This window comes from Osmerus mordax, chromosome 2 (assembly GCF_038355195.1).
Source record: "Osmerus mordax isolate fOsmMor3 chromosome 2, fOsmMor3.pri, whole genome shotgun sequence".
NCBI lineage: Eukaryota > Metazoa > Chordata > Actinopteri > Osmeriformes > Osmeridae > Osmerus > Osmerus mordax.
In genome coordinates this window covers 21,820,275-21,833,370 of record NC_090051.1, presented here as the reverse complement: position 1 = coordinate 21,833,370, position 13,096 = coordinate 21,820,275, and the positions used below count along the sequence as shown (strand labels likewise).

At 41.7% G+C, this 13,096-nt stretch overlaps 3 protein-coding genes across 7 annotated transcripts; 2 read left to right on the top strand and 1 right to left on the bottom strand.

Moving 5' to 3' along the window:
• The first annotated feature begins 406 nt into the window (after positions 1 to 406).
• On the top strand, positions 407 to 5,053 carry si:dkey-18p12.4 (SPRY_PRY_C-I_1 domain-containing protein). The gene is made up of 12 exons (XM_067257220.1): positions 407 to 543; positions 695 to 792; positions 1,384 to 1,422; positions 1,520 to 1,606; positions 1,713 to 1,829; positions 2,094 to 2,210; positions 2,306 to 2,443; positions 2,545 to 2,596; positions 2,691 to 2,717; positions 2,795 to 2,821; positions 3,007 to 3,549; positions 3,873 to 5,053. Exons 1-11 carry the CDS (start codon positions 525 to 527, stop codon positions 3,537 to 3,539), a joined length of 1,254 nt encoding a protein of 417 aa, XP_067113321.1. The 5' UTR covers positions 407 to 524; the 3' UTR covers positions 3,540 to 3,549; positions 3,873 to 5,053.
• On the top strand, positions 421 to 10,078 carry LOC136963195 (tumor necrosis factor receptor superfamily member 14-like). 5 transcript variants are annotated; one of them, XM_067257279.1, is made up of 8 exons: positions 421 to 481; positions 6,757 to 6,806; positions 7,758 to 7,801; positions 8,013 to 8,106; positions 8,563 to 8,688; positions 8,764 to 8,919; positions 9,265 to 9,352; positions 9,446 to 10,077. In XM_067257279.1, the coding sequence occupies exons 3-8, from the start codon at positions 7,778 to 7,780 to the stop codon at positions 9,780 to 9,782; spliced, it is 825 nt and encodes a 274-aa protein (XP_067113380.1). In that variant the 5' UTR covers positions 421 to 481; positions 6,757 to 6,806; positions 7,758 to 7,777; the 3' UTR covers positions 9,783 to 10,077. The 5 variants fall into 5 exon arrangements, with proteins under 5 accessions (XP_067113380.1, XP_067113346.1, XP_067113372.1 ...); XM_067257245.1 differs by lacking the exon at positions 421 to 481 and adding an exon at positions 7,415 to 7,442 and having other exon boundaries at positions 6,481 to 6,806; positions 9,446 to 10,078; XM_067257271.1 differs by lacking the exon at positions 421 to 481 and having other exon boundaries at positions 6,481 to 6,806.
• Positions 10,078 to 11,869, bottom strand: gdf3 (growth differentiation factor 3). The gene is made up of 2 exons (XM_067257232.1): positions 11,442 to 11,869; positions 10,078 to 11,209 (listed from the first exon to the last, which is right to left on the bottom strand). The coding sequence occupies exons 1-2, from the start codon at positions 11,710 to 11,712 to the stop codon at positions 10,356 to 10,358; spliced, it is 1,125 nt and encodes a 374-aa protein (XP_067113333.1). The 5' UTR covers positions 11,713 to 11,869; the 3' UTR covers positions 10,078 to 10,355.
• Between the last annotated feature and the right edge of the window lie 1,227 nt (positions 11,870 to 13,096).

The following is a 13,096-nucleotide window of genomic DNA, read 5'->3' as shown; positions in this document are numbered from 1 at the left end:
TCAAGAAAAGTACCTAGTCAAAGAACAAACTCATGGACCAAAGGGAAAGCAAGCTATCTAGCATTCGTCACAACTTTGTCTGTTTGTGTATTTTCTAACATTATTTTTTACGGCCATGTGAAAGGCATTTTTTTTGTTAGTTGCCTAAATATTTTGAATTCCATGCTCATGATATTTGGTTGAGTAAATAATGAAAGTCCCAAAACTTCATTTAAGCAGCCACAGAATTTTGCTCATGAATCATGGAACACCCCAGTTTCGGTTTTTCTATTTGCCGTTTGTCATGAACGCAGACTATATATGCTATATATGCTTATATAGTTTTGTCTTATAGTCTACTTCAAGTTTGAATAGTGGGCGGGGACTGTGTGGTTTCTCCATATATATAGGCTGTTACCATCAAAACAAGTTGGTATTGTTTGAAGAGAACTGCAACCAACTGTCAGTTCAGACCGAAACAAGAACCAAGCTCTGCTGAAACATGAAACTTTTTTCTGGGTTTTTGTAATATCTTCAGACTGAAGATGGCTCCTCAAACAGCTGGTAACATTGCATTTGACAAAATTCACATTTGTGCTTTATGGCAAGTAAGATATCATTTTACATGTGGGGATCTTGTTTTGATGTAGCTTAGAGTTTTCTACGCTATTACATTTACTTCCCCTCACAGCTTCCTTGCTTGTGTTTGTTCCAGAGAGGGTTTGTGGCAGTCATGGCAGCTTTGGAAGTCCCTTCAAAAAGCCCAAGGAAACCACCAGTAGTTCACAGCCCTTTACTAAACCACAGATGAAGGTAATGTAGTATAAAAGTGAGGATATACTGATGAAAAGCCTGTTTTAACTGATTCATTACTTGATTAGTCCATATGTAAATATTTTGTCATCAAGTAGTTACAAAAAAAAAGGTTGGGTAGTATTGGTCTACATTCCTTCTCATAGCATTGTTATCTGTGCAATCTTAGTCAATTATGTTTTTAGTCTCCTGGGACCAGCCCTTCAGCATACTTGGTTAGGGAATCTGGCTAGTAATCAGAAGGTTGCTAGTTCGAAATCCCGGCTATGCCAACCAAATGACGTTGTGTCCTTGGGCAAGGCACTTCACCCTACTTGCCTCGGGGGAATGTCCCTGTACTTTCTGTAAGTCGCTCTGGATAAGAGTGTCTGCTAAATGACTAAATGTCTGCTAAACTCGATAGGTTAACTTTCAGGTGTGGTTACTAAGCTACCTAGGCAAATCAAGTAGTTTGCTTTATCATCAACAATCGCACTGCTGAGCAAATGGTCTACAGTGTTATCAACATTTACTGGAATGAGCAGTAGAATGTTTTTCTGTGTATAACATGTCTTCTGTATATAACATGTCTCTGTATTTTCAATATAACAGTTGATGGAACGTGTCAAGAGAAAAGTTCTCATGTTTTTGGTGAGGACAAAAAGAAAATGTATTTTCCTTGAATATCATAATAAATATCCTTTCATAAATCATCAGACACTGTAAAGCCCTGACTGTTTACCCCCAGGGATACCAGGAGAAAGAAGATTTCACCTTCGATGAGTCTAAACTTATCATCAGAGGTCTATCAGATGACCTTAACAAGATTCTTCAGGTAGGTCAGTTCACAATGTTTTAAGACAGAGATTAGAGACAAGATCAGATCAACTGTCTTCCAAACCACGAGACAGTCCTAAATGGTCCTGTGTCGTTCTACACAGATTAGAGACTCGTCACTGCTGACCAGAGCCTGTGAAGATGGATCTAGTGTTGAGGAGAGACAAGACTGCATCCTGCACTGGGCTGACGAAGTAAAGCACTCACTGTTGCCAGAACAGGTTAGACACTGGCCTTGTGCCAGCATCCTCACTATAAACACACCTCTTAAGTTACCAGAACAGGTTAGACACTGGCCTTGTGCCAGCATCCTCACTATAAACACGCACCTCTAAGTTGATTTTGCTTGCTCAAGATATCTCAAATTATATAGTACTGCTAGGACAATGTTAATTCAACTACAAGACTATGTTGACTGTGTTGACTGTAAGTTCCATATCAGCTGCATAACTTGTGACCTGGATGAAACTTCGGTTTATTCCCAGATGAAAGAGGAACATAATCAAACCACAAATGATCAGATGCCAGATCAGGAACTCAGACTGAAGGAAGCCAGGAAGGTGCTGTCTGACTGGGCCTGGAGCCTCAACACCAGGGAGCAGGTGAAATGAGCAGCACACACATGTTCATCATGTTGCATAGTAAACTGTAGTGTAGAGAATCTCCCTGGTCTCATCCCATGTTGGTGTCCCTGCAGGACAAGGTGTGTCTGGGGGAGGATGTGTGTTCAGTGCTGCAGGACCTGGAGAGACAGTGGAAGAGAGGAAACCTTCCCAGCATGCTCCCTGTCATGGACTTCCTCATCTGGAGTTTGTTGCAGGAACATACAAATGAGGTGAGGCCTTCATGCAAACTCTAAACTCCCCAACTGTGGCATTCAGGATGATTAAAGACATGTCGTGACATTCAGTGGTTTTGTTTTCATTTCATTTTCAGGGCTCCATTTCCAAGCAGTGGCTCACAACCAAGCAGAGGTTTGGGAGCAGAGGTAGGTCTCAGAATGTGACACATCTAGAAGGCATTTGGTGTTATCTAAATCTAAAGTGTAACCAAATAAATATTGTTGTTTTTATCCATTTTAGTGGCTCTGAATCACATTCCTGACTCAGGTGTGTACTCCTTTCTTGTCTAAAAAAACATTGTCTGCCTTAAAAAAAAATCTAAATTTAGTTTTTGTCTTTCACAGTTTGGGACTGGATTTCTAAAGCATCAGGTAAGAAAACAATAATGAAGATACATACTGGAGATAGCTTTCACAAGATAACGCCAAATAGTTTCAGCTAATAGTTTCTTTACCTACTCATTCGCCATCAACACATGCAAAGCAACTCTGACAATTTATGCTATGTATTAAAAATATGAATAGACTGATATTAACTTTATTTCATTGCATTGTAGATGACATCACACTGGATCCAGAAACAGCAAATCCAAGCCTCAAAGTGTCCAGGGACAGGAAAAGAGTGAAGATGGACACCATCATTGAGAGTCAACACAACCCCTGGGATGGATACAGCAGGACTCCTAGTCAGTACGATGGGTGGTGGTGTGTTCAGGGAGCACAGGGATTTACCTCAGGCAGACATTACTGGGAGGTGGAGGTCAGAGGGAAGAATGAGTGGAGGATAGGAGTGGTCAGAGAGTCTGCTCCTCGAAATGGATTTGTTAACCTCAACACAACAGCTGGTTACTGGACCCTCCGTCTGCAGCTGGGTCAGCTGATGGCCATGACCTCACCAGTCACTAAGCTGGAGCAGTCTGCACCCTGTAGGTTAGGGGTGTTCCTGGATATGGAGGAGGGGCAGGTGTCCTTCTATGATGCTCAGCAGAAACGTCACATCTACACCTTTGATGCTGACCTTGATGACGCAGGGAAGATTTACCCAGTGTTTGGCACCATTGAGACAGACAGGGAGATAAAGATTCTGTAAAATTGTAATGATAACAAAGATATATAAAAGAATATGGCCTTCAGATAGTTGTTGTAAATACTGTCCAATGTTTGTCACTGTCACAGGTCATATGAACTAGCATGTATGTATACACAGAATTATAATATAATTCAGTGCCTTCTTTCAAGTAAGAATTTTAAGACAAATTCATAATAAACAATATGGTCTACAGTACAAGTTGTAAAATGTGCGTCTTTTATGCATCATCAGCACTAGACATTTAGTTAAACAAATATGTTTTAACAAGTTTCTGCTCCAGACATAAATATAGACATGTTTGCTACATGCAACATAAATTCAGTGGTGTAAGCGTCCCTTTTATCACATCTGACAGGAAACCACATATTTCCCCTCTCTACTTTCTCAACATGAGTGGAAGAGAAACCGTCTGTAGAAGTAAACAAACTCATATTCTAGCCCCACTCCTGGTGAACAGAACACTTTGTACTGTAGTAAAAGGTCATGTCACTATTCAAACATTGGCAGTGTATAGGCCTAATCTCTGTTCTGTTTCTAGACTGAAACTTGCGTGTAGGATCTGGGAACCACTGAAGTCACCACCCTGATTGTTAATAAATGCAGTGAAGGATAATCACAAGGCAGATAGTTACGATGACTGACTTGCCATGTTAACAATGCGGACAAACCTGTCAGATGACAAGGCAGAAGGAGAAATGGAGAAGCTGCAAAACAACATGCACATCAAATATGTTCTCATGTAATAGACTAGAGCAGGGCTCTTCAATTAGTTTGGAGCTGGGGCCGGTTCTTGAAACTGAGGCAAAGTCAGAGGCTGGAGGATATGAGTAATCACGCTAACAAATAAAGAAATTACAACAACATACTGAAGGAGTCAATATATTATATTTTGTAAGTGCATATAACAACATATGCCCAAGAGGCCGCATAGGCCCAAGGATTCAAAAATCTTATATCATATTAACAGACAATTGGAGAAAATGCAATTAACTAACAAAAATGGAAGACTAAGGGCGGTGGGGGCCCCTGGGCTTGGGTAATTTTAGGGCCCTACCAACTATACATGACTTTAAATAGAACAAAATGATACATACACAAGCTACTATATGTATTTAGAGATCACGATTCTGAACAAACAAAATAATATTATTTATGTGAATTGCTGAAGTCTATTTAAAATGTTTAATTAATCTGAATTATTAAAAAAACTTGGTTTGATTGCATGATTCAACTACTCAAATACTTCACTTGTTTCATGGATGAAGAAAAAACAATCAACAGTAAAATATTTCACAGAGAGTACAATAATTTGAAACCGTTACAACTAACCAACAAGAGCAACAAGTCTCTCAATACGAGTCATTGTGATCCTGGAGGAAACTAACATCAGGTCCAGCCAAGCATTCCTAAGTGCCGTTGTACTCCCGGAACAAGTGCGTCTTGAGCCTTTTATTGAAGGTGGGGAGACAGGCAGTGTCCCTGATGGAGGTGGGGTGTTGATTCCACCATTGGGGGGCCAGACAGGAGGGCCCTGACTGCAATAAACAGACTGTCAGCAGCTTGACACACACACACATGCACACACACACACACACACACACACACACACAGTTGTGTAACAACTGTCTGAACTTTTTCCTAAACTGCCCCTCATTTTCTGATGCTCCAAAATTGTGTATTTGACTAATTATATGCAATCAGTGAGGTTTGATAACTTGTTCTGTTTGATGAGATGCTTAATGTCTGAATAAATCCATAAATACAAACTTGGATTTAATGTGTCATTTTTCAGATGTTTATGGACCTGAGGAACAAACAGGATTTCCTATGTGCTCATGTTAATCACAGTAAATTAGCTATTGGCTTGTCATATGTTCAAAGGTTCTGTCTCTGTTCCTCTGACCTTCATGCCTAGTACCGCAGTGTGTCTGAACTGGTCATTCTTATGTTGAGGTGTTAAATTCTTTCTCTCCAGTCAGCTGGTTGTCTAATACTAATAAATACAGAATCTAAATGGATAGTCACATAATTCTGTCCATCTCCACTGGGACATTCTTTCACACACCTTTCTGTATGTAAGGTGAATAACGTCCGTTAAATAACATAATGATATTGTATTCCCCAGGAAACCTGGTCCATGAACATTGCACTGAATTCAGAACCACTTCCTGCATTCATTGTGCTGGCCCGACGTACCTTATAAGTAATAACTAAATGCGGTGGCCCTAACTAATGGTGATCCCAGTAAACTTAGTTAATTAGCCGTCATTGGACTGTGACTTTCAGAGGAATTCAAAATGTGATAACTAAAGTTGTCCAGAGGAGGGCAGCATCGAATTGAGACTCACAGGATGACTGAATACAAGAACAGCCTTTAGCATCGGTGTGGGATTTGAATTACAAATGCCTTATTACAGAGTAAAAATAATATCCCTAATATTTAAGTGAAATAAAACGATTTTCAACATAATGTTATCTGATTCCTCACTATAGACTAATTGTTTAATTGTAATGAACCCTTTTGTTATGAAAAACACACATTGACACTGCATAAGACACATTTCTTTAAAATTACTTTTACAGAAATTAGAAGTGAAGTCACTTAATGACCAACTAAATGATCCTCTATCCGATGCCAAACACCAAATCCTCTCCCAGACACCGCAGGGCCCTGGAGCCACAGGGGCCATGGCCTGGGTTTGGAACGGGGCTATGGCCTGGGTTTGGAACGGGGCTATGGCCTGGGTTTGGAACGGCGAAATAAGTGCTCAGACAACATTTATGTTGTACGACATAAACAACAAATAATTTTGATAATAACACCTTTATAATATTCTTGATTGAATCACAAATGTTCAAGTATTCCAAATTGTGATATGTAATTACTCTGAGATTCAGAATGTAGAGTGCATTATAAATTAAATAAATTATTATTATTATTCTGCAGTCACATCAACAACAGTTATCCCTGTAGAGATGGGGGAATGCTAGGATGTCTCAGAGACGCTCACAGTGAGGAGTTGTAACGCTCGATCTCAGTCCAGTCAGGGACAGTGTGTGAGGCCAGACACTGATGCGTCTACACGTTTAAGTTCGGTGGGAGGGATTGTTGTTTTATCATAGGGTGATAAAAACAAGTTGGTATTGTTTGAAGAGAACTGCAACCAAGAGCACCATCAGTTCAGACCGAGAACCAAGAACCAAGCTCTACTGAAACCTCAAACCTTTTCTGTGTTTTTGCAAAATCTTCAGCTTCTTAAACAGCTGGTAAGATTACATTTGATAAAAGTCACATTTGCGCTTTATGGCAAATAAGATATCATTCTCTTTTTCATCAAGGAGATCTTGTTTTGATGTAGCTTTCAGTTTGCTCCCCTTCCTCTCCCTGCTCCCCTCCTCTTAACCAGTGATGAAGGGAATGTAGTGGAAAAGAGAGGATGTACTGATGAAAGGCTTCTTTTAACTGATTCATTTCTTGATTAGTCCAAATGTAAATATTTTGTCATTAAATGGTTACAAAAAGGTGGGTAGTATTGGTCTGACTACATTCCTTCACATGGCATTGTTACTTTGCAATCTCGGACGATCATGGTATCTGTTTTTGTCTCATGTAACCAACCGTAACACAGCATACGTCTGTGGCAACTTGATAGTTTTACTTTCAGATGTGATTACTAAGCTAACTTAGGATATTTAATAGTTAATACTTAATAATAATTCTCTGTATCATCAACTATCTCACTGCTGAGCAAATATTGTGTTCAATAAACAGACTGTCAACAGCTTTAGATTTGCCAGATTCACACACACACACACACACACACACACACACACACACACACACACACACACATACTTATGAAATGTTCCTACAGATGAACAGAAGCGTTTCATATGCTTTATGTAAGTGTGAGTCCGTTCCACCTGTATCTTACATACATATTTCATATGTATGAATACGCCTGTTTCATGTTAGTTGTATGAACATGTCATGCGTTTCATATGTGTCTATGTGAACGTTTCACGTGTGGATGTGTGTTTCATACGTGTTTGTGTAACAACTGTCTGAACTTGTTCCTAAAATGTCCTTCATATTGTGATGCTCCAAAATTGTGTATTTGACTAATTATATGCAAGCAATGAGATTTCATAACTTTTTCTGTTTGATGTTTAAGGTCTGAATAAATACAAACTCAGATTTAATGTGTCATTTTTCAGATGTTTACTTTTCCGGATCAATGGAGAACCACTTTCATTTTCAGGTGAATGGCATCTTCAGTCAGAGAGACAGTAGGCTCTCCATTTAGCATTGTAGCTTCAAATCCTTGAAACACAATATACATTTTATTAGGACTAATTATACCAAACTTATGTCTAATTTATCTAGTGCTTTATGTAACATGCCATGTCACAACAGCAGTGCTAGTTTTATAAACATACTAATGCCACTTCTCTTTTTTCCAATATTTGTAGATATTGTTCCTGTTTCTCCACACTGGACTCTGTACTGGGTGTGGCCCAGCAGAGTACCTGAGAGGAGACAAGTGCTGTCCCATGTGTCCCTCTGGTGAGGACCGGTGGAAGAACCAGGATGTCCTATGTGCTCATGTTAATCACAGTAGATTAGCTATTGCCTTGTCATATGTTCAAATGTTTTTTCATCCTCATTCATATATCTGTGTTCCTACTGTAAGCTTCTGTGTTTCGATGACAGTCACAGGTTTATGATGTAGGATCCACCTGATTTAATAGCAAACACTTGTTGGCTTTTGTTTTTCCCCTTTGTACTATAAATTCTGTTCCTCTGACCTTCATGCCTAATGTGTGTCTGAACTGGACATTCTTATGTTGAGGTGCTAAATTCTCTCTCCAGTCAGCTGGTTGTCTAATATTAATAAATCCAGAATCTAAATGGATAGTCACATAATTCTGTCCATCTCCACTGGGACATTCTTCCACACACCTTTCTGTATGTAAGGTGAATAACGTCCGTTAAATAACATAATGATATTGTATTCCCCAGGAAACCGGGTCCATGAACATTGCACTGAATTCAGAACCACTTCCTGCATTCCTTGTGCTGGCCCGACGTACCTTGACCAGCCTAATGGTCACTCAAGCTGCTTTCCATGTACAACCTGTGATCCAGGTAACTGACTTTACCAGTTTCCATGTAGCTGAGATGAGCTCTTCCTGATGTTAATAGTCATGTGTTTTCTCACAGGTACCGGTATGAAGGTAAAGCAGAGTTGTACACCCACATCAGATGCTGTGTGTGAACCACTTCAGGGATACTTTTGTAAATTACCATCTAACCAAGGATGTAAAGTTGCCCAGGAACACAGCAGATGTAAACCTGGACAATATATCAGTCGGCAAGGTTAGTTTCACAGTCCCCTGTAATAATCATGACACATTCTTCTACAGCTCATCTATCTTTTACATTTACATTTTTACATTTTAGTCATTTAGCAGACGCTCTTATCCAGAGCGACTTACAGTAAGTACAGGGACATTCCCCCCGAGGCAAGTAGGGTGAAGTGCCTTGCCCAAGGACACGTCATTTGACTCGGCCGGGAATCGAACTGGCAACGTCCAGATTACTAGCCCGACTCCCTCACTGCTCAGCCACCTGACTCCACCATCTTTTGTCTATCTTTTCTCACTGGAGTGTAACATCTACATGTGCCAACTAAACAAGGTGTCTCCACATGTGTTTATGCAGCAACATCATTCAAAGACACTGAATGTTCAGATTGCACTGGTGATACCTTTTCCACTGGATCATGGACATTCTGCAAACCACACACAAAGTAAGATGCACATGTACCGCCAAATACTGTATGTTACCTGCAGAATGTAAAACTCAGCCCAGAATGATTTGTTATTACTCATTACACTTGCAGGTGTGAATCACTGGACATGGTTCTACTCAGTCCTGGTAACCATTCATCAGATACTACTTGTGAAACATTGAAGTCTGGAGTCATTGTTAATGTAATTGCTGCAGTCCTTTTTGGAGTAATTTTTGGAGTCACTATGGGTGTCTATCATAGATTGATTGAGACATACATTTATGGATCCATTAGAATGATAATTATAAAACTCATCATAACACTCCTTACAGCATGCATTATTGGATACATTGTGGGAGCCTTTATAAATTTGATTGTTGAAGCCAATGTGGTCAATTTTGGAATAATTTGTGGAGTCGGTTGCTTTGTTAAAAGGTATATCTGGTAAATGAAGTAAATGAAGGACTTGATGGTGATGGCCCTACCGCTAACTAATGGGGATCCCAGTAAACCTTCAAATAAATTCAAAATGTGATAACTAATGTTGTCCAGAGGAGGGCAGCAGCATGTTTGAGGCTCAGTCTGGTTGAACATATAAGGTTTGATCAGGTGTGGGATTTGTTTGATAATGCCTTATTATAGCGTGATTATAATTATTGGGTGCATTGGGTTCATCACTGTAGACTAATTGTATTTGTTGTATTTAACCCTTTTATTATAATAAACACATTTACACAGCACGGCATACAAGACATTTGAAACATTTCTTTAAAATCAATGACTTCACAGAAATTAGAAACCCCAAATCGCCCATCCTCTCCCAGACACCGCAGGGCCGTGGAGCCACAGGGGCCATGGCCTGGGTGGGTTTGGAACTGGGCCGAGGCCTGGGTGGGTTTGGAACTGGGCAGAGGCCTGGGTGGGTTTGGAACTGGGCCGAGGCCTGGGTTGGTTTGGAACTGGGCCGAGGCCTGGGTTGGTTTGGAACGGGGCCGAGGCCTGGGTTTGGAACGAGGCCGTCTCAACGGCAGCCACACTCGTCCACCACCATGTCCTGGTAGTGTCTGAGCACCACGTTGTCGTTGTTGTCGTAGTAGAGCATGGAGACGGGGGACAGGCGGATTGGCACGCAGCAGGGCTGGGGTGTGCTGTGGGGCTCCAGGGAGTGCACCAGCGTCTGCAGGATGGCGTGGTTGGTGCCGTTCAGGCTCTCGCTGAGGGGGAACGGGCACTCCCCGTGGCAGTAGTTGGCCAGGTAGCCCTGCGGGGCGATGATCCAGTCCTGCCAGCCCACGTCCCTGAAGTCGATGTAGAGGCGGCGAGGCCGGCACACGGTGCTGGGCGTCACCGGGAGGTACACGGCGCTCCTCTTCCTCCTGGAGTGGCACTGGAGCGGGTTGAGGGACACCGACACCAGGGAGGCCTGGAGCTCCGGGAGGGTGGCGTCCGGCCCCAGGGGAAGAGGGTTGCCTGCCTGGTCGTGGACGGCGTCCGGGAGATCCAAGGTGTAGGGCTGCAGTTCCAGCACCAGGCCGTAGTTGCGACCCGGTTGGCGCCAGATCTCCGCCAAGGCTGTGAGGTCCAGTTTGAGCCAGCCGGGCTGAGGATGCAGACTGATCGACTGGGACAGAAGGAGTCTGCGGTTGGCCTGGTGGTTCGCGCCCTTCAGGGTGGAACGGAGAACATGATACAGGGACACACTGAGGGCCTTGGGGCCCAGGATGAACCTCGGAGAACCAGATATGTCCCAGTGGAACTTGAGTTCCAGCTGAGCCAGGGAGAGCTGCTCCACCGGCTGGAGGACGGACATGTTGAAGAACACGTGCTTCTCCAAGCAGTCAGGACAGCCTTCACTCCACCTAGACACCACCCTGCCTGCAAGAGGGAATTCAAAACAAGGAAGGAATTAGGAATTTCTTAACTCATATTGAACCTTGCTGTCATCAACTAAAACGGACAATGAAATGTCCCTTGATACTGTTCGAGTATTATTGAAATGTATTTATAATTCAATCAGGAAACAGCACATCAATATCACCGAGCACAATGAAATTAAATAAAAGTGAGTGAAAGTCATAAAAAGGTTCCAAACACTTCCAAACCTCACCTTGGTCTTGGACAAACCGAACTATGTTCCCGCGTACTCCATACTCTGACACTACGCAAGGGTCGTTCTCGGTTAAAAGGAACTCGTTGTCTTTACCGCTACTCCTCTGGAACATTCTCCACAACACCGACGGAACCTGGCGGTGCTCGGAAGGTCTAGGTCGAACGGAGAGGCCCAACGAGTTTAAAAACAAGCTTTCTTGAGTCTTAATTTCTTCCACATTTGATGAGCCAGTCGCGCTCATCGACAAAATAAATAAAACCAACAACATATTTCGGCTGCGTGTATCGTCCCTCCACCATCTACCACAAATCTACAGTATCGGCGTGTATCTCGGTCCCTTTGAGGATGGCTCGACATGTCCCCTCCAGCCCACTTGATTGATCACCGGACGCTCTTGATTGACGCGCCAGCGCGCGCCTAGCAGGCTGGCCTGGCACTCAGGTGCGAGGAGAACTATGTTAATGAGCTACGGGCACCGATAAGCACAGCGTGCAAGACAACGTTTATGCTGTGCGACATAGACGCCAAAGAATTTGGAAAAGTCGACTCAAGTTTTCACCGATAAAACCTTTATAATATTCTTAAATGAATCACAAATGTTCAATTCATTCCTAATTGTGATATAGTATGTAATTATTCTGTAGTAATAATCAGTCAAATAAACATTCCAAAAGATAAGATCCACTGTCTTTATGTTGTGTGTGTGTGTGTGTGTGTGTGTGTGTGTGAGAGAGAGAGAGAGAGAGAGAGAGAGAGAGAGAGAGAGATGGAGAGAGAAGGAGAGGTGTGTGTGTGTGTATCTTAGTTCTTATCAGTGTTATCTGTCACTTAGCTATGCAGGAGAATTCTGGGATGTCGAAGGCATCAGTATCTGTGGCAATGCGAGCCTGGTACAGCAACCGCCCCACGACCCAAGGTTTCTAAGCAACAACTTTCAAAGTGTGTACCAATCTATCATTGAGCTTTATGCATGTACACACACCTACACACACATGCACACGAACACACACCAGACCGAAACCATAACTTTTTTTAAAGAAACAGACTGGTGTGGGGGAGACTGGGGTTGGTTGGCACAATGTTAAAATGCCATAGTTACTCAAAATGAAATGAACAATTTGAACATTTAATAGTACATTTTAAGCAATTAATCATTGAATAATATGTTTTATGCAATTCATTAGAAGGAATATATATTTTAACCCTAACCCTAATCCTCAGGATTAGGCAATAAGAATGAAGACCGGAATGTTGACAACAATGTTCTGATTAGACAACATTTAAAGGGACAGTAACCACAACAAGAGCCTAACAGTATCCCTCCTAGTAGCCCCCCTCCCCCATCACACATATAATACATGTCTTACCACTTTTTTATTAAATGCATTAAATGCCTATATCTTCAAAATCACCCACTCAAGTTTAACCCAACTTTGTGATGAAATGATGTTAGCCAGCTACCATCACTTATTACAGACTTTCAATTTTAAATACAAATGTAACTGATTCCTATGTCTATTAACTACACATAAAACATTTCCAATATCTTTATCTGACACTGTTTTATAATACATTTAGTCCACAGACCACTTTTTTACTTTTGATACTCTAAAAGTGAAAAGTTACCCTCACCCAAAAAAGTTTGGGACTTT

What these genes read in the sequence shown, in the direction of transcription:
- si:dkey-18p12.4 (XM_067257220.1), top strand. An exon ending in TTACTAAACCACAGATGAAG is followed by an intron (nt 793 to 1,383) that starts GTAATGTAGTAT and finishes TCAATATAACAG; the next exon opens with TTGATGGAACGTGTCAAGAG. An exon ending in GCAGAGGTTTGGGAGCAGAG is followed by an intron (nt 2,597 to 2,690) that starts GTAGGTCTCAGA and finishes TATCCATTTTAG; the next exon opens with TGGCTCTGAATCACATTCCT.
- LOC136963195 (XM_067257245.1), top strand. Translation starts at nt 7,415, where the DNA reads ATGAACAGAAGCGTTTCATATGCTTTAT. An exon ending in AAGCGTTTCATATGCTTTAT is followed by an intron (nt 7,443 to 7,757) that starts GTAAGTGTGAGT and finishes GTCATTTTTCAG; the next exon opens with ATGTTTACTTTTCCGGATCA. An exon ending in ATGTACAACCTGTGATCCAG is followed by an intron (nt 8,689 to 8,763) that starts GTAACTGACTTT and finishes GTTTTCTCACAG; the next exon opens with GTACCGGTATGAAGGTAAAG.
- gdf3 (XM_067257232.1), bottom strand. Translation starts at nt 11,712, where the DNA reads ATGTTGTTGGTTTTATTTATTTTGTCGATGAGCGCGACTGGCTCATCA. An exon ending in TCGGTTTGTCCAAGACCAAG is followed by an intron (nt 11,210 to 11,441) that starts GTGAGGTTTGGA and finishes TCCCTCTTGCAG; the next exon opens with GCAGGGTGGTGTCTAGGTGG.